At 43.6% G+C, this 20,904-nt stretch overlaps 1 protein-coding gene across 1 annotated transcript in view; it reads right to left on the reverse strand.

Annotated features, from left to right (window-relative positions):
- Window positions 1-14,900: 14,900 nt before the first annotated feature.
- Window positions 14,901-20,904, reverse strand: part of PRKCG (protein kinase C gamma) — a 49,367-nt gene continuing 43,363 nt past the window's right edge. Inside the window, exons 16-18 of the mRNA XM_070766963.1 lie at window positions 20,721-20,828; window positions 16,437-16,577; window positions 14,901-15,278 (exon numbers count right to left, since the gene is read on the reverse strand). Coding sequence (XP_070623064.1) covers window positions 15,027-15,278; window positions 16,437-16,577; window positions 20,721-20,828 — 501 coding nt within the window. The 3' untranslated portion in view covers window positions 14,901-15,026. The remainder of the gene's footprint in view (window positions 15,279-16,436; window positions 16,578-20,720; window positions 20,829-20,904) is intronic.

Consider the following 20,904-nt stretch of genomic DNA (forward strand, 5'->3'; position numbering starts at 1 on the left):
GCGGGTTTTTGTGACAAGTCTGTTTCTTCTGCTAAGGCTGGGCCAGAGCAACGCACAGGGAGAATCCATTATTTCAAACCAAACTTTGGGAAGCAGGGTTGGAGTAGGACTGTGGAGGAGAGGTTTCTGTATCCCACGCTCACGAGGTTGTTAAATTGTCCCATATATTTTAGGTAACGTGTAACATTTTTCCTGAACTAGCTGGAAAATCTGGGTTATTCAGGCAGAATAAGAAGGAAAAATTGAAGTGTATCTGATAGGGATTGGTACTGGTACCCACCGAGAAAGCTACAGGATTGAAGTCTGACTTCTCTAAGCAGAGTGGACAGACTTTCATTCACATCTTAAAACCAACTGTGAAAACCTGAAAACTTAAGCATCCAGTGAGCAGCTTAATTTCTATTTTTTTCTCTCTTGTGGTTTATGGATTTGTAGCTTGGGATAATTTGTCCCATGCTGTTGCATTTATTCATGACTTTGAGCAGAAAATTGTACAGCATCTACTTAGTTTTTATCAGAAATGTAGCCAGAGATTTTAGGATTGCAATTGATGACTGTAATACTCTTTGTTTGAATTAAATGTGTATCCTTTCGACAATATTAAAAAGAAGGTGTATGTGTGGAAGAAATAAAGAAAGAAAATGGTTCCTTCCAAGCATTCGTACCTGATTTTTTTTCTCCTTTTATCTTCAATTCTTTGAGTTAAAGAAGGACCAAATTTTCAGACCTCTTTTTATTGAACAAACCTTTGCAATTCTTTAAATTAGATATGTATCCCTCCAACAATCCTGGGCCTAGAAAGTTTAGAACTAAGACGCCTTAAACAAGATCTAATTATTGCCCACAAGATCATATGCTGCAATGTCCTGCCTGTCGGCGACTACTTCAGCTTCAACCACAACAACACAAGAGCACACAACAGATTTAAACTTAATATTAACCGCTCCAAACTTGACTGTAAAAAATATGACTTCAGTAACCGAGTTGTTGAAGCGTGAAACTCATTACCGGACTCCATAGTGTCATCCCCAAACCCCCAACACTTTACCCTTGGATTATCCACGGTTGACCTATCCAGATTCCTAAGAGGTCAGTAAGGGGCGAGTACAAGTGCACTAGAGTGGCTTCCGTCCCCTGTCTTGTTTGTTTGTTTGTTTGTTTGTTTGTTTGTTTGTTTGTTTATTGATTGATTGATTGATTGATTGATTGATTGATTGATTGATTGTTTGATTGGATTTGTATGCCGCCCCTCTCCAGAGACTCGGGGCGGCTAACAGTGACAATAAAACAGTGTGCAATAGTAATTTGGTATTAGAAATTATTAACTATTGCTCTCCTATATCTCCTATTCCTCTCTTCTATTCCTATATCTCTTCTTCTATTCTTTCATTGATATGTATATCTTCTTTTCTATTCTTTCATAGATATATTTTACTATGAGTATATCCTCTATAACCTTCATTATGTATTTTACCTTGTGTGTGTGTGTGTGTGTGTGTATGTGTGTGTGTGTATGTACATTTGACATATAATATATATATGTGTATGTATATATATATATATATATATTCCATTTACAACAACACAGAGATTGGAACTCCAGCCTGAAGATGGTGAATGTGATTTCACCGAAACGTCGCATAGACATGCAAAACATTACACAGGGCAAAACCCGAACTCAGAACAATCTACATATATATATATATATATACACACACACACATATACACACACACATATACACACACACATAGATACATACATACATACATATATATATATATACCCACTAAAACTCTCATTGTGTATTGGACAAAATAACTAACTAAATAAAAATAAAATAAATCTTTAAGGGGTTCTGCACATCCTCCCCCCCCCCAACCCAGGGAAATGAAAGAAGACAGAAGGAAGCCCAGCTGCCTCTCTGTAGATCTAGTGGTGGGTGACTAGAATGTGAATGCCGAACCACTGCAGATAGAGTGACGTCACAGGCAGAGAAACACTCCTCCCTTTTACCCATTCAGCCTGAACATCTGGATGGAAGAAGCCTCAGAAACCCCAGGCGATAATAGAGAGATTATTGCAAGGGAGGAAGGAGAAGGACCATTAACACGTGGGACAGGCCTCAGTCAGAATGCAGAATGAGGTACATGCCAACATACATCAATATACTGTCTGCATTTTACATAACAGAAAGTCAGCCTCCCGCATTCAGAATCAGCTCTGACTAATGTTGTATTTAACTACAAACATTGCTCTCGTGAACTGTCTTTACTTTAACTACCACCTGATGCAGATAAACACACAAACATACCTATGATACAGAGTGTGTATGAGTAATAACAGAGTGCATCCATATACAGTGGTACCTCTACGTACAAACTTAATTCGTTTCGTGACCAGGTTCTTAAGTAGAAAAGTTTGTAAGAAGAAGGAATTTTTCCCATAGCAATCAATGTAAAAGCATATAATGCGTGTGATTGGGAAAACCACAGGGAAGGGGGAGGCCCTGTTTCCTCCCAGGAGATTCCTAGAGGGGCCCCACGGAGGTTTCTCGCTGCCTTTTCCAGCCCTGTTTCCTCTCAGGAGATTCCTAGAGTGGCCCCATGGAGGCTTCTCCCTACCTTTTCTGGCCCTGTTTCCTCTCAGGAGATTCCTAGAGAGGCCCCACGGAGGTTCCTCCCTGCCCTTTTCAGCCCTGTTTCCTCTCAGGAGATTCCTAGAGAGGCCCCACGGAGACTTCTCCCTGCCTTTTCTGGTCAGTTTTGGAGGCTCAGGTTTGGGGTGAGGTATCATCAGTACGCTGATGATACCCAGCTTTACATCTCCACCCCATGTCCAGTCAACGAAGCAGTGGAAGTGATGTGCCGGTGTCTGGAGGCTGTTGGGGCCTGGATGGGTGTCAACAGACTCAAAGTCAACCCGGATAAGACGGAGTGGCTGTGGGTTTTGCCTCCCAAGGACAATCCCATCTGTCCGTCCATTACCCTGGGGGGGGGAATCATTGACCCCCTCGGAGAGGGTCCGCAACTTGGGCGTCCTCCTCGATCCACAGCTCACATTAGAGAACCATCTTTCAGCTGTGGCGAGGGGGGCGTTTGCCCAAGTTCGCCTGGTGCACCAGTTGCGGCCCTATCTGGACCGGGACTCATTGCTCACAGTCACTCATGCCCTCATCACCTCGAGGTTCGACTACTGTAATGCTCTCTACATGGGGCTACCTTTGAAAAGTATTCGGAAACTTCAGATCGTGCAGAATGCAGCTGCGAGAGCGGTCATGGGCTTACCTAGGTATGCCCATGTTTCACCATCACTCCACAGTCTGCATTGGCTGCCGATCAATTTCCGGTCACAATTCAAAGTGTTGGTTATGACCTTTAAAGCCCTTCATGGCACTGGACCAGAATATCTCTGAGACCGCCTTCTGCTGCACGAATTCCAACGACCGATTAGGTCCCACAGAGTGGGCCTTCTCCGGGTCCCGTCAACTAAACAATGTCGGTTGGCGGGCCCCAGGGGAAGAGCCTTCTCTGTGGCAGCCCCGACCCTCTGGAACCAACTCCCCCCAGAGATTAGAACTGCCCCTACTCTCCCTGCCTTCCGTAAACTCCTTAAAACCCACCTTTGTCGTCAGGCATGGGGGAACTGAAACACCTCCCCCGGGCATGTACAATTTATGTATGGTATGTTTGTTTGTGTGTATGTTTGTTAGCAAAATGGGGTTCTTTTTAAATATTTTAAATTATATTTGGATTTGTTATGAATTGTTGTGTCGTGCTGTGAGCCGCCCCGAGTCTGCGGAGAGGGGCGGCATACAAATCTAAATAATAAATAAATAAATAAAGTGGAAAATGGTTCTTGAGAAGAGGCAAAAAAATCTTGAACACCTAGTTCTTATCTATAAAAGTTCATAAGTAGGGGCGTTCTTAGGTAGATGTACCACTGTAGTATGTTCATTGAACCTAAGACATAGTTTAATGTATTTATATATTTAAATTTTAATATTTAATATTTGTTCATTTTTTTCCCGTCAGCTCGATTGATATAGGCAGAATCAGGAAATACAATAGCAATAGCGTTTAGACTTATACGGCTTCATAGTGCTTTACAACCCCCTCTCAGCGGTTTACAGACAGTAAGCATACTGCCCCCAACAATCTGGGTCCTCATTTTTTTATCCACCTTGGAAGGATGGAAGACTGGGTCAACCTGGAGCCTGCTGAGATTCGATCTGCCAAATTGCTGGCAGCTGGTGATTGGCAGAAGTAGCTTGCAGTTCTGCACTCTAACCACTGCACCACCAAGGCTCTTACAGAGAGTCCTCAACTTACAACTGGTTGCTTAGCAACCTCTTTTGGGGGTATGACCACATGTGAACTGCTCAACAACAGGACTGCATTTATAGCCATTTTCAATGCTTCCACATTTTGGCAGTTTGCAAAAAATCTGCACGCAGGTTGGCAATTTTAACATTGTCTCATCAAAGGATAAGCAACCTGGTAGGATGAGGAGGCCCTACAACACAACTCTACAGAACTCAACAACTCTTGTATATGTATATTTCACAAATATATGTTCTCTTTTATGTACACTGAGAGCATACACACCAAAGACAAATTCCTTGTGTGTCCAATCACTCTTGGCCAATAAAGAATTCTAATTCTATAAGAGGGAGATTGTGATCCTTGGTGAGACCACATTTGGAATCCTGTGTTCAGTTCTGGAGACCTTGCCTACAAAAAGATATTGATAAAACTGAACGGGTCCAAAGATGGGCTACAAAAATGGTGGAAGGTCTTAAACTTAAAACTTATCAGGAAAGACTTAATGAACTTAATCTGTATAGTCTATATAGGACAGAAGGGAAAGGGGAGACATGATTTAAACATTTAAATATAAGGTTCAGGAGGGAAGTGTTTTTAATGGGAAAGTGAACACAAGAACAAGGGGGATACAATCTGAGGTTAGTTGGGGGAAAGATCAGAAGCAACATGAGAAAATACTATTTTACTGAAAGAGTAGCAGATGCTTGCAACAAACTTACAGCAGACGTGGTTGGTAAACCCACAGTAACTGAATTTAAACATGCCTGGGATAAACATATATCCATCCTAAGATAAAATACAGGAAATAGTATAAAGGCAGACTAGATGGACCAGGAGGTCTTTTGCTGTCATAAATCTTCTATGTTTCTATGTTTCTATTCTATTCTATTCTATTTCTATTCTATTCCTATTCTATTCTTCTTTCCCTTCTCAACTTTACTCTTATAGTTAAAGCTATAAGTGGAAGGATTCAGAGGATGCTAAAATTGTAAATAAATGGGAGTTATGGGCATAAGGCAATGAATCTCAAATCTTCACATGCTGACTCAACATCTTCCAGCACTAAATTGGGGCCAACACAGGGGCGGGCTACTGCCCGGATGGGGGGGGAACGCAGTGGGGTAGTGAAAATGGAACTCCACTCCAGAATAGCCAATTTGCACTGAAAGATGTTGAAAGAAAATGCAGGGCGTCCTGCTTAAGTCACGCTCACAGTGTGGTAGTAAAATTTTGTAGCCCTTCACTGGGCCAACATAACCTAGGATCAAGAATCCTCCTGGGCTCTTTTGGTCCATTGTGTTTATTGTTTTGCCTTCTTCAATTTCCTGACTCTTCCAAGCCAAGATCAAAACTCACAATATTTATTTATTTATTTATTTTATTTATTTATTACTTAGATTTGTATGCCGCCCCTCTCCGAAGACTCGGGGCGTCTCACAGCATGTAGAAACAAATCATAAGCAATCAGACAAATTTAAAATATTTAAATATTTAAAAACCCCATATGCTAACAGACACACACACAGACATACCATGCATAAATTAAACGTGCCCAGGGGGAGATGTTTCAGTTCCCCCATGCCTGACGGCAAAGGTGGGTTTTAAGGAGTTTACGGAAGGCAGGAAGAGTAGGGGCAGTTCTAATCTCCGGGGGGAGTTGGTTCCAGAGGGCCGGTGCCGCCACAGAGAAGGCTCTTCCCCTGGGGCCCGCCAACCGACATTGTTTAGTTGACGGGACCCGGAGAAGGCCCACTCTGTGGGACCTAATCGGTCGCTGGGATTCGTGCGGCAGGAGGTGGTCTCGGAGATATTCTGGTCTAAATAAATAGAGCGGTACCTCTACTTAAGAACTTAATTCGTTCCATGACCAGGTTCTTAAGTAGAAATGTTCTTAAGAAGAAGCAACTTTTTCCATAGGAATCAATGTAAAAGCAAATAATGAGTGCAACTCTCAGGCGGCGAGGAGCACACACCTCGAATACAGTACACCTGGCAGGAGGCTGCCTCCTATACACTGCCTCCCATACACTGGCGGCTGCTGCTGCTGCTACCTGCTTCCTCTTCCTTCCCATGCTGAAGGGCTCCCCTCTTCTCTCGCTCGCTTTGTAGCCGGCATCTTTCCTTCACTGTGGTGACTCCTCGGCTGCCCAGAGCGAAGGAAGCATTTCTTTTCTATGGGCGCTGGCAGAGGTTTATTCCCTGTCCAAGCAGCCAGAGAAAGGAAAATGCTTCATTCACTCTGGACTGCCAAAGCCTCCTTAAGCGCCACCGAAAGGCTCCTCTGGCAGCCCAGGAAAGCCCAAGATGGCTGGGATTAAAGGGGAATGGCAGGAAACTGGCCGGGCCTTTGTGCCGCTCTCAAATTTCCTGGGAAATTTTTCCAGGCTCGGGTTCTTAAGTAGAAAATGGTTCTTAAGACAAGGCAAAAAAATCTTGAACACCTAGTTCTTATATAGAAAAGTTTTAAGCAGAGGCGTTCTTAACTAGAGCTACCACTGTATGTTTGAGGGAAATGATTCTTGAAAAGAGCTATGTTCTCTCCCCCGGCTATTCTTTTACCAGGTACGGTTACATACTTGGTACAAATGCTAGAAATTCAGTCTCTCCACAATGCAGGAAAATCTCACCTATTTGTACCCTGTTTTACAGATGTTCTGAAAGCTGGTCTTTTCCAAGGTAGAAAGACCCAGGAGGGATAAATTCTTCCCAAATAAGGGGTGGGGGGAGGGGTGGAATACTGCTTTTTATCCTGCAGTGCCCTCTAGTGTTCCTGAGGCCTAATTACATCTGTTCCAGGGAGTAATTCCATTTCCTGGCTAATGCGAAATATGTACTTTTGTTCGAGTTAAGAAAAAAATAGAATGAATTTCAGCCCCCCAAATCACTAAATTTCAGGACAAGCATTTTAGATGAATGGTTGTCCAATCTCTTCTTAGAGGGTTCTTCTTAAAGCAGGGTGAAAGATTGGTATTCAGCCTTCCACCTCTGCCTTCTACCTGTCTTTTCAACTCTATCCCAATAACAATTTATTAATAAAGAAAGAGTTCCTTTAAAAAAAAAACCCACCTTTTCTTCAAACCCAAACCGTCAGAAAAAAATTTTAAGACTTCCAAGGCATAATTTTCAGGATACTATAATTTTCTTTCCCACCAGCAGCCATGAAAATCTAGTGCCAGGTTGTCCTTTACCATCAACCATTCATTTTAGGCTGTGGGTGGCTTCTATTTTAAAAGAAACCTTGTGCGGCGGGGGGAAATGTACAGGTAATCCTTCACTTACCACCATTCATTGAGTGAATGTTCAAAAATACAGCGGCAGTAAGACAACCCCTGGAATACTGCATCCAGTTTGGGTCACATTATTTTAAAAATAAAAAGATGTAGAAGCTTTGGAAAATGTACAAAGCAGAGTAACAAAAATGATTAGGGGCCTGGAGACTAAAATATTTGAAATGGCTAAAGCAGATGCAGGAACTGGACATAGCTGGTCTAGTAAAGAGAAAAACCAAGGACGATATAGCGTTGTTCAAGTATCTAAGGGGCTCGGGGGGGTGGGGGTGGGGTGTTCAACCTATTTTCCAAAGCACCTGAAAGAAACGATGGATGAAAACCGATCAAGGGGATATTCAACCTAGACATAAGGAGAAAATGTCTGACAGTGAGAACAGTCAATCAATGGAACTGTTTGTCTTCAGAAGCCTGGTGCACCAGTTGCAGCCCTATTTGGACCGGGAGTCATTGCTCACAGTCACTCATGCCCTCATCACTTCGAGGTTTGACTACTGCAACGCTCTCTACATGGGGCTACCTCTGAAAAGTGTTTGGAAACTTCAGATCGTGCAGAACGAAGCCGCGAGAGCCATCGTGGGGCTTCCAAGATTCGCCCACGTTTCTTCAACACTCCATGGCTTGCATTGGCTGCCGATCAGTTTCTGGTCACAATTCAAAGTGTTGGTCATGACCTTTAAAGCCCTACATGGCATTGGACCAGATTACCTCCGGAACCGCCTGCTGCCGCACGAATCCCAGTGACCGATAAGGTCCCACAGAGTTGGCCTTCTCCAGGTCCCGTCAACTAAACAATGTCGTTTGGTGGGCCCCAGGGAAAGAGCCTTATTTGTGGCGGTCCCGGCCCTCTGGAACCAACTCCCCCCGGAGATTAGAACTGCCCCCACCCTCCCTGTCTTTCGTAAACTACTCAAGACTCATTTATACCGCCAGGCATGGGGGAGTTGAGATAGCTCTTCCCCCTAGGCCATTACAAGTTATGCATGGTATGTTTGTGTGTATGTTTGGTTTTATAATAGGGGTTTTTGGTTGTTTTTTATTATTGGATTGTACATGTTGTGTTTATTGTTGTTGTTAGCCGCCCTGAGTCTGCGGAGAGGGGTGGCATACAAATCCAATAAATTATTATTATTATTATTATTAATGGGTGCCCCTTCACTGAAGGCTATCAGCCACTTTTCACATATGGTATAGGGCTGCGATGGTAAACCTAGGGCACGTGTGCCACAGCTGGCACGCAGAGCCCTCTATGAGGGCACACGAGCCATCACCCAGCTGAGTTCCACTGCGCATGTGCCTTCCACTAGTCAGCTGATTTTCAGGAGGCATGGAGAGTGCACGCGTGAGGCTCAAGCACCTGCATGAGATGTGAGTGCATGCATGGGGTAATGCGTACATGTGCAGGACAGATGAGGGTTGCACTTACCGGCCGCTACCGGTATGCTCTCCAGGACCATTGAAGACACTTGTGTATCTGGCGGGCGCATGTGCCTGTTGACTCAAGATTTGGTTTCTGCGCATGCGCAGCAAGAGAAATCTCATGCAAGGACATTCTCATGCACAAGATTTTTCCCGATTTCTTTGCTAGTGATCATGTGCAGGAAAAAAACACCCAAAATAGGTGAAATCTCATGTGCGAGTGTCGTGCAAGATTTCGCTTGCTGCATTTGCGCAGAAACCAAATGTGTGGGCCCATGGGAATGCACATTAGGGGCATGGAGACATGTGCGCATCTCAATTTCCGCTACCGGGATCCCAGTCCCAGCCGTACCAGGTGCAAACCACTACTGGCGCAGGGATCACACACCCATGTGCAGGGAAACAGTGTCATTTTTGGTCCCAGGTGGCTGCAGGGAAATCTACTAAGCCAAAATGTGAACTGGGAGGATCAGTGACCCCCCACGGCCCATTTTTGGGCCCAGGAAGCTGCACGGAGTCCTATAAGGCCCAAAATGGAGGTCAGGGGCGTCCATGTGCACAAGCACATAGGGCAGAGGGAGCGGGGGGGTTCATGTGCACATGCATAGGGGGCAGGGCGATACATTGCATTATGGGTGCCGGCACGCACTGTCATATGATGACAAAAAGGTTAGCCACCACCAGTATAGGGTCTCCTGCTTCAATAGGAGGTTGGACTAGATCAGTGTTTCCCAACCTTGGCAATTTGAAGATATCTGGACTTCAACTCCCAGAATTCCCCAGCCAGCGTTCGCTGGCTGGGGAATTCTGGGAGTTGAAGTCCAAATATCTTCAAGTTGCCAAGGTTGGGAAACCCTGGACTAGATAACTTGCAAGGCCACTTCCAACTGTTATTGTATGTAAAGACTTGTGACTTTTGCCCAAGACCGTTGCAGCATCCATGTGGTCACGTGAACAAAATTTTGGTGCTTGGCAACTGATTCGTATTTATGACGGCTGCAGTGTCCCGGGGTCATATGGTCTCCTTTTGTGACCTTCTGACAAGCAAAGTCAATGGGGAAGCCAGATTCACTTAACACCAGTGTTACTAACAACTGCCATTTGTAAGCCACTTAATTACTGGGGCAAAAAAAGCTGTAAAATGGAACAAATATAAATTTTGGGGTCAAGTAGGTTGAGGACTGCTTGTAAGACAACATTAGAATCCCAGAATCCAACTGGCCGCATGAATTCTGGGGCTTGAAGCCCACGCAGCTTAAAGCCGCCGTGTTTGAAAAACACAGCAGTAAAAGCAAACAGCTTCTTCCAACTGACCAGTGGAGTAAAACAGTAACGACAACAAAAATTACCCAACCAATGCCCCTTTGCATATACAATGTATTTGCTTGTCAAAACGCACTGCCATAGTCAGGGAAAGCTGCCATTCTTTTCTCTGAACTCCTGCCAATGAAGAAGAAGGGGAAAAAACCCACCCACCCACCAGCTCTGCAGAGCTATAACGTTTCAGCTGGGAAACTAAACTCACTGTGAATTTGGAGGCATGACTGCTGAACTGGAAATAAATGGGCTCAGCTGCTAAGCAGAGACATTATGGCACCCCAGAGGTGGGGCGCGGATCAAAGAATGCTGTAGTGGCAGATCGTAGAAGCGCCCTGTGTATGTGCTTGAATGCGGCACGGCCAGCATTAAAAGCCAGGGAAAATGGCTAATGCCATCCAAAGGGCAGAATTCCTGCAGAACCTTTAAGGTCTACAGTCTAAAATTATCCAATTGAAGCCGCTGCTTGAAAGTAATGTTCTCGGCATTATCAGCCACCCACCCAAAATCTGCATCGCCCAAGCTAATGAAAGAAAAGCAAACACAGGTTGAGGATTGGATAAATACCTTTTATGTTGAAATGCATAGGTGAGTCCATTCTATTATATTAGCTACAGAGAATCACAAGCCAAAAAGAAGGTAGGAGTCGTGGGGTATCTGATTATCCCCAAACGTGGTAGTAGAGGTGGCGATGGGGTAATTAGCAGAGGGGAAGGGAAACGAGGCAGGAAACTGATGGAAGACTTATGCATTGTAAGGGTTGAAGGAAAGAACTACTTGCGAAAGGTAAGAAATACTTGCGAAAGAACAAGTTGGCACTCTCTAGAGCAGGGTTGAAAAACTGTAGCCCCTTTGTGACCTGTGGACTTCAACTCCCAGAATTCCTGAGCCAGTAACTGAGCCAACCACAGGTCATAAAGGGGCTATAGTTCCCCTCCCCTGCTGTAAACTTTACTCACTGTTCATAAGCCCAGAACTCTGGATTCTACAACCTTCTGCTCTACCTATGGGCTACCTTAGATACTTGTGCAAATCACTCTGCTTTCCTGTAACATTATGTCCAAGCTTCGGTTGTGTTGGGTCTACAATGTTCTTCCTCAATCAGCAATGAGGAAGAAGAGGGACGGGGCACAAAATTGTAGACCAGTATGCAGAACATTACTATTAAGTGATAAAGTTCCAACCAATGTAGAGGAGATAAAAAACTGCCAAGAAGCTGCTTCTAGGATATGAGAGAAATTAATATGTTCATATTTAATCTTTCCTAAATATATCCTGCTGTCAGCAGAATACGTCATCCTTTTACCTCGCCCCACCTGCCAACTAAATTCAGTTCTCTTTCATCTGGAGCACAAGTTCATAGGAGTAAACATTTCGAGGGTGTAAATAAACATTGCACTTTCAATGTGCCGCCTCGTGACAACTCAGTAGCTGACACAGGCCACGCCATGAAAATGTTAGTTTCCATTGTCAGCTAAATAAATATCATGATGGGTAGGGAGGGTTTTTTTTCTGCACCAAAAAGTAATTGGAAGAATCACGAGGGGGTGTTTACATTCCGATCATTAGTGATGCTCTCAGAATAGAGAGTGAGATCTCAGTTTACCATACCTCAGTTTTAAAGCTGTAAAAAGACAGTCAGGTGTAGCTGGGAGGAGATGGATGTTCCTTTAGAAAGATGAAAACATGGAAGGTACACATATTCATTACGTACATATAAATCAATTCGTTATATAATAGTTAATGCATGAAAGAGAAGACAAAGTTTCCATCTCAACATGCTGTTCTGTGGAAAGAAGACACATATTTTACCCAAAGTCTAATACCAAATTTGCCATCATCATTGATCTCTTCTAAGTTTTTATTTACAGCTGTTGAATTGGTGATGGGAAGAAGTGTTAGAGGAAGGTGTTAATGTGGGGAAATTAAGGGCCAGAAGGTTGTGCCACATACCATGTGATGCAGCGTTTCTCAAATATGACAATTTTAAGATGTATGGACTTCAACCTCCAGAGTAGCCTGCCGAGGTTGGGAAACACTGGTGCAATGCCTAGGAGGGAGGAGGACGTTTTCATAAGATTTTGGGAAGGAAACCCAACAACGTGTGAAGTTCAAGGAATCGAGTTTTTAAGAAGACAAATACATTGTATAATATTCTACTGTAGCAGATAAGACTAGGAAAAGCACCATGGAGGTGAAGCTGAAGATTACAATTTGCAAATGGATATTAATTGATATGAGTATCAGAAATTATTTGAACCACTAATTAATGGAGAGAGAAGGCAGTCATTCTTCCTTGATAGCTTCCCAATTTAAAAAAGCATTTTAAGGGAGTAACTCAGAACCACTTAATTTATACTAGGTATCCTTTGAGGAGGGGTTTTCCGACGGCACCCTGCAGATGTGCTAAAATTTGGACCTCTGCAACTACAGTTTTTACATATATGAAGAAGTGCAGGAGATTCAGTACTTTAAGCCTGTGAAGAAATATCACACTACACTACAATAATCACAACTAAAGAGTAAGTTATCTTCCTCTCAACACTTTCTATATAAATGTGGCATTCTGATATTGCTCTTTCTCCATACATTACACATCCAGATTTATGGTGGTTCTGTTAAATGTTGAGTTCTCTAATTTAATAAATCTACGCCACAGCATTCCACTTCTGCAACAAATCTCAGGCAGAGTTAAGTGATTTACTGTGTGCATTATATTTAGATCTGTTTTCATTGCACAACTATATTTTACTACATAGCTGACATTTTGCTGCATTATCAATTAAGGTATTTTCTAAAGCTTTTATAGTTTTGCAATAAGAGCAGAAAGTATTGTCTGGATAAGTCCTACTTAAATTTCAGAATACCCCTCTCATAAAGTACAGCTGTTATAACCCTTTCACCAGTTATTTTTACATAAAATACATATGGCATAAAATCAGCCGGGTAATTTTACCGGTCGACAATTGAAAGCATCCCCACTCATTGTATTACGATGTGGTATGCCAGCTTGAAAGCCGCAGATAGAAAAACATTACAGAGGGTGGTGAGCACAGCACAAAACATCGTGGTCTGTCCCCTGATATAGCTAGACAGGCATCACTAGGCATCACTGCCTTAGAAGAGTGAGGAAAATCCTCAGGGACGACTCACCCCTGGGTCAGCACTTCTTTATTCTCCTGCCATTGGGAACAGGCTAAAGAACAGTTTTTAATCCATGGGTTATCAAGACCCCTGAATGAAAAATAACTACTACAACAACATAGTACTACTGCTTGCAGGACCGGTCGGATGTGCAATACATTCACATGATGCAATAGGATTGTGTGTTTGTTAGTAGGATTCACTGGGATTTTTTTTTTTGTCTTTCACTGGGAGTTGTATTAGGTTGGGGGGGGATGCACAAAAGGAGGCTCAGCCATATCTCACTGTACACACGTTGTACTCTGACAATAAAGGTTTGAAATCTGAATTTGGTAATCCATGGTTCAACCATTTTTAACCAGATGAGTCATTCGGAACCCTAACTATCTGGGGGAAATTAGGAGGGCCTTATTGGAACCAGTCTTCTACTCTTTCATTTGTTATTTTCAGTCAGATCCCCGACTTACATTATTTGAAGGACCATCACAAAAGACACAGAGAAGCTGAACTCCAGTGAAAAGGTTACAAGGCAGAAATAATTTTTACAAAATTCCTCACATTGGTAGTCTGATATATGAGAGGATAACCTTGATCAAATTTCAGGACCCGACAAAAGTTGATTATAACAAGAGGAATATCTCTGTTATCCAGGCTCTAACATTTACTTTCCCTTGATGAAGCTATATATATATATATATTTACCTATCTATATCAGGGGTGTCAAACTCTATTTCACTGAGGGCTGCATCAGGATTGTGTTTGACTTCGGGGGTGTGGTGGGGAGGATGTGTGTGACCAGTTCAACATCACTCTTGTTGGAGTTATTTGTGGTGCTCCGAGTGCTTTGCCAGCGAAAACAGGCTCCCAAGCTCCATTTTCAGCTGTGATGGCCTCTTGCAACCCTCCACCAGCAAAAATGAGCTCGTAACAGCTGCCCGCGACCCTCCCAAGCTCTGTTTTTGACTGCGACAGGTTTCTGCAACCCTCTGCCAGCGAGAATGGAGCTGTTTCCACATCAGCCCTGTAGGCCAGATCTAAGCACTCCCGGATCTTGAGTTTGACACCCCTGATCTATATAATCTCTGTGTGTGTACATACATCTGAGTCAGAGGTCCCCAACCCCTGGGTCACAGTCTACTACTGGGCCTTGAGAAGTTTCAAAGTGGCAAGAAAACGCGAGAACGTCTCCGGGCAGTGGGTGAGCATGTAGCCACCACTCACACAGAACCCTCCCCTCCCCACCAATCTGCAAAGCCGGAAAAGTTGGGGAACACTTTTCTGAGTATTTGTATCTCTCTCATCTGTGTGTGTGTGTGTGCCCACGCACGTGTGCTTTCTCATTTTTAACTTCACCAGTTTGATTGCACCAAAGGGAGGGAAAGAAGGAGGGAAACAACATACCAGAGAATGCAATTAACAAAATATTTCTGGGGATTAGAGTTAGGATTGGGTTTCGACTTGGACTCCTGCCCTTAGGAACAGAGTCCAACAGCCAAGGTTTAACATGGGGGTGTTGGGTGATTACGGATCATTCTCACACTAAAGAGGTAGGAGAAGGGATCAATCCTGCTGGGGAGAGAGGCATGCCGGTTGGGGAGAGAGGCATGCCGGTTGGGGAGAGACTTCCCTGCTGCAATGTTGATGGATGCACGAAGTCAGGGTTGATGTAGGTAAATCCTTGGAATTCACTCTGATCGATGCTTGCCAGAACCAGCTGGTCTGGGGGTGTCAGCGCTGGCGGTGCCCGTGTAAAGAACTTGTCAAAGTTTTCGCCGCTCCGACCACACTAGAGAAGATAAAGAAAGAGAAAAAGAAAAGGACCAGAGAGATTGAGGGAAGAGGTTGAGAAGAAAAGAGTTGTTTTTTTTCAGTCTGCTAATACATCAGTCTCTTTCCTCGTTTACTAGCTAAGGCAGTGATGGCGAACCTTTTTTTCTTCAGGTGCCGAAAGAGCGTGTGCGCATGCTATCGCACATGTGCAAGTGTCCACACCCATAATTCAATGCATGGGAGGGCAAAAATAGCTTCCCCCACCCCCCGGAGGCCCTATGGAGGCCGGAAACAGCCTGTTTTCCAACTTCTGATGGGCCCAGTAGGCTCGTGTTTCACCCTCCCCAGGTTCCAAAGGCTTCACTGGAGCCGACAGAGGGGAAAAACTCCCTCTCCCGTCCCCCCCTGGAGGTTCTCTGGAAGCCAAAAATGCCTTCCAAGAGCCTCTGTGTGAGCCAAAATTCAGCTTGCCGGGACACACTTTGAAGCTGGGCTAGGGCAACGGCTCACGTGCCAGCAGATATGGCTCCGCGTGTCACCTGTGCGATCCGTGCCATAGATTTGCCATCATTGAGCTAAGGCTTAAACTACCTAATGAAATGAATGATGAACACACAATTCTGAAATTTACACTTAGAGATTTTGAAGAACGAAAAAACAAAGAAGCTTCTGCAAGCAGTTCCTTGTCCAGAACCGTATGAACTCATACAGGTAGTCCTCGACTTACAACAATTTGTTTAGCAATTATTCCAAGTCACAAAAGTCGCTGGGAAAAAACGTGACTTACAATCATTGATGCATTCCCCACGATCATGTGATCAAAATTTGTATGTATTTATATTTTTTTGCAACCTTCCCAGCCAGTTTCCAACAAGCAAGTCAATGAGAGAAGATAGATTTGTTTAACAATCTCGTAATTCACCTAATAACCGCAGTGATTCACTTAACAACTGTGGCAAAAAAAGTCACAAAATCAAGTACAACTCACTTAACAACTGCCTTTCTTAGCAATCTGATTCCACTTGTGGTTTTAAGCTAAGGACTGCCTGTAACTTTCCTTTGTGATTCTTCTCTTAGCTTTCTATTCTAAAATCACGGCAGATAGCAGAATAATATAAACTCTATTTGGATAATAATTAGTCAGCCTGTCATTCGGCAACCAACAGCTACTCACGGGTTTAGGGATGAAAGGTGGAGCAATTTCCAGCTGTTCCAGTTTCTCCCAGTCCATCCAGCGGAAAAATCCATGCTCCCGAATATCCCGTTCTCCTTCTGGTCCTGACCCCAGACGTTTCAGCGGATGTTTGGTTAAAAACTAAGGAACAGAAAGAGAACATTGTTAGTTCTGCATCTTACTAGAAGGAATCTAATCCAATCTGGCACCAGATGGGAAGATATAATGGTAATGTAAAAGACCATTGGTGTTCCGAGGAGTTTATTTATTATTAGAGTTGGAAGGGACCTTTCAGATCATCTAGTCTAATCCCCTGCTGGTGCAGGAGACCCTACATCACACTAGTCCAATAGTAATCCAGTCTTTTCTTGAAGGTTACTAGTGTTGGAGCCGTTCTACTGGTTGATCGCTCTCACAGTCAGAAAGTTCCTCCTTATTTCCAGGTTGAATCTCTCCTTGGACAGCTTCCAACCACTGCTCCTTGTCTGGCTCTCTGGTGCTTTGGAAAATAATGTGCTCCCCTTCTCCCCGTGGCAGCCTCTTAAGTATGTGTAGACTGCTATCATGTCCTGATAGCAGTCTACAATATGAGTTTAGTGATATATTTTGATTTATCCTTCCTATTAAGAAAAGTCCAGAAGTTTAGAACTCATTTTGAGTTAACCTTTGGGGGTTTTTTAAATTCTCGCTACTAAATAACGGAGAGGGAAGGGCGAATCTTCATCAAGGTGTAAAGCTTTTCTTACTGTGAAAGTCTCTGACTTTTAATTCCCATCACACAGTCAACGTCAGGTCCTACAGTCTCACCACCACAGCAAGGCCATAATGTCGTGGTGCCAGGTTTTGGTATATCGTATTTTTCGGAGTATAAGACACACCTGTTTACCCACAAAAAGTAGGTGAAAACTTAGGTCCATCTTATACACCAAATGAATCTCCAGCCACCCAGCCATCCCCACCCTTTGGTCTCTGCCTCCCAGCAGAGCCGGGGTGGCGCAGCAGGTAGAGTGCTGTACTACAGGCCACTGAAGCTGATTGTAGATCTGAAGGTCAGCGGTTCAAATCTCATAACCGGCTCAAGGTTGACTCAGCCTTCCATCCTTCCAAGGTGGGTAAAATGAGGACCCGGATTGTGGGGGCAATATGCTGGCTCTGTTAAAAAGTGCTATTGCTAACATGTTGTAAGCCACCCTGAGTCTAAGGAGAAGGGCGGCTTAAAAATTGAATGAATGAATGAATAAATAAATAAATTTACTTCCTTGCAGCAAACAGAACAGAGCCTGTTAAGCCTCATTATCAACTTCCCAACTCTCAGCTGGCTGAAGTTACAAGGCAAGCGGGTGCTAAAATGAAAGTGAAACTGAAGTGCAGCTTTAGCTGCAAGGCGGCAAATTGGGAACAAGAGGCAAAATTTATTCTCTTGTGCTAATCAGTTGATGAATCTGGAGCAAGGAAAAACTAAGTCAATAACTATAAATGTCTATAGAATGTTCAAAGTTATAGACATATTTTTTAAAGACTGCTTTATTATTGTTCTGGGCAACTTAACAAAATGAAGATTTTTTTAAAAAATAAACGCTTGATCTGAAGACGCCCAGAGCTATTATATTTTCTTTTATATATTAAAGAATAAATGTATATTTCCAGAAAGCCACATCAATTTCAACAGGATCTATAAAAGTATAATCTGAAATGTAGCAGTGTCCTGTTTAATATTAAGAAAAGGCAGCTGAGTTAAACCCTGACTTAGTCATAAGAACTTAAGATCATAAGAAGAGCCATCCTGAATCAGGCCAAAGCCCACCGAGTCCAGCATTCTGTGTCATACATTGGCCCACCAATTGTCCATGGGGATTTTGAGCAGAAAGAGAAGGCAAAACCCTCCCTTTCCCTTGACCCCCAACAAATGGGACTCAAGGGAATCCTGCCTACCTCAACCAGCATAGAGGTGGCACTTGGACATCCGTTTCAATAACCACCGATACACTTGGCATCCATGAATCTGTCTAATCCTGCCTTGAAGCTATCCATTCTGACAGCTGTCACGACTTCTTCTGGAAGTGAATTCCATAAACCAAGGACCCTCTGGGTAAAGAAATATTTCCCTTTATTTATCCTCACTTTCTTACCTATGAGCTTTAGGGAGTGCTCCCTCGTCCTAGTATTGTGTGATAGAGAAAATAATTTTTCTCTATCCACATTTTCTATCCCATGCATGATTTTATACACTTCGATCAAGTCACCCCTTAAACACCATCTTTCAAGGCTAAAGAGACCAAGGTGTTGCAACCTGGTTTCATAAGGGAGGTGCTCCATTTCCTTGATCATACTTGTTGCCCTTTTTTGCACCTTTTCCAGTTCCATTATATCCTTCTTGAGGTGCGATGACCAGAACTGTACACAGTACGTCAAGTGTGGTCTCACCATTGATTTGTACAGAGGTAATACAACACTTTCCAACTTATTTTCGATTCCCTTCCTAATCATGCCAAGCATGGAATTTTTTTACTGCTGTTGCGCACTGGGTTGACATCTTCATTGAGCTGTCCACCAAAATCCCAAGATCCCTTTCTTGGGTTGTCTCAGAAAGCTTGGTCCCCATCAGTTGGTAGGTACAATTGGGGTTCTTTGCCCCAATATGCATAACTTTGCACTTGTTTAGGTTAAAATGCATTTGTCACTTTGTTGCCCACTCACTCAATTTCGAGAGTGTTAAACAAATACTTAACTACTTCCCACCATATAGATTTTCATCTGTCAGTGTTTAATGTTAACTATGATTGCTTTTTGGCTTGAAAACCAAACAGGGAATAAATCCATATCAATTTCAAAGGGCAGATTTTTTTTCCAAAAGACAATCCATCAATTTGGCATTCCTCAATATAGGCCAGATGTGATGGACATGATGCTAAAAATTATTTGAACTGAAGTTCAATACATCTTGAAACCCCGGGTGAATCCTGTATCAATTGTCCTTTCTCAGAAATGGTTCTTGTAGTATTAGATATGTAATAGGGTGTGGGAATAACCTTGGGAAACAGGAGCTAGAAGAGAAGCTGCCTAGGGAACTATTTATTCATTCATTGATTGATTGATTTATTGGACTTGTATGCCGCCCCTTTCCGTAGATTCGGGGCGGCTAACAACAGTAATAAAAAACATCATATAAATCCAATACTAAAAACAACTAAAAAACCCTTATTATAAAGCTAAACATCCATACAAACAAACATACCATGCATAAATTGTAAAGGCCTAGGGGGAAAGAATGTCTCAATTCCCCCATGCCTGACGGCAGAGGTGGGTTTTAAGGAGCTTACGAAAGGCAAGGAGGGTTGGGGCAATTCTAATCTCTGGGGGGAGTTGATTCCAGAGGGCCGGGGCTGCCACAGAGAAGGCTTTTCCCCTGGGCCCCGCCAAGCGACATTGTTTTGTTGACGGGACCCGGAGAAGGCCCACTCTGTGGGACCTAATCGGTCACTGGGATTCGTGCGGCAGAAGGCGGTCTCGTAGATACCCTGGTCCGGTGCCATGAAGGGCTTTATAGGTGATGACCAACACTTTGAATTGTGACCGGAAACTGATCAGCAACCAATGCAGACTGTGGAGTGATGGTGAAACATGGGCATACTTGGTAAGCCCATGACCGCTCTCGCAGCTGCATTCTGCACGATCTGAAGTTTCCGAACACTTTTCAAAGGTAGCCCCATGTAGAGAGCATTACAGTAGTCGAACCTCGAGGTGATGAGGGCATGAGTGACTGTGAGCAGTGACCCCCGGTCCAAATAGGGCCGCAACTGGTGCACCAGGCGAACCTGGGCAAACGCCCCCCTCGCCACAGCTGAAAGATGTTTCTCTAATGTGAGCTGTGGATCGAGGAGGACGCCCAAGTTGCGGACCCTCTCCGAGGGGGTCAATAATTCCCCCCCCCCAGGGTGATGGACGGACAGATGGAATTGTCCTTGGGAGGCAAAACCCACAACTATCAGATAAGAGGGTGTGTAGCCTACAGCTGCATCATAGGAAAAGAAAGTGACCCATAAAAGAACCCCCCCTAACTTATCAGGTGTGTAAAAAAAGACAATGGAAGATTTGTGCTTTCAGACTTGTGAGATTTTGTTAATGTAGTCTTACAGTGAAGTAGAATTGGATGAACTGTTCGTGTTTCTTTTCCAGACTACATGGGAAGGCTGACAAGTTTCAGTCTTTCATGTTCTCACAGGAAATATGATAAGGAGCCCCCTTCCATCTAGGTGTGCCTGCCAGTTCTGAAACAAGACTCACTCCTTTGCAGATGGAGACGGCTTCTCGTGAAAGAGATTTAGGATAGGATACAGTGTGTTCCATAATCGATTGGAAGAGTTCATCCTCATCCTCTCCGTCAAATGGTGGCTGCAGACCAAGAAAACACAGGGAAAATAAGCAACAATTATTCTATCTTTCCTCCAGAAAGCATAGCATGTGCGTG

The sequence above is a fragment of the Erythrolamprus reginae genome, chromosome Z, assembly GCF_031021105.1.
Source record: "Erythrolamprus reginae isolate rEryReg1 chromosome Z, rEryReg1.hap1, whole genome shotgun sequence".
NCBI classification, from domain to species: domain Eukaryota; kingdom Metazoa; phylum Chordata; class Lepidosauria; order Squamata; family Dipsadidae; genus Erythrolamprus; species Erythrolamprus reginae.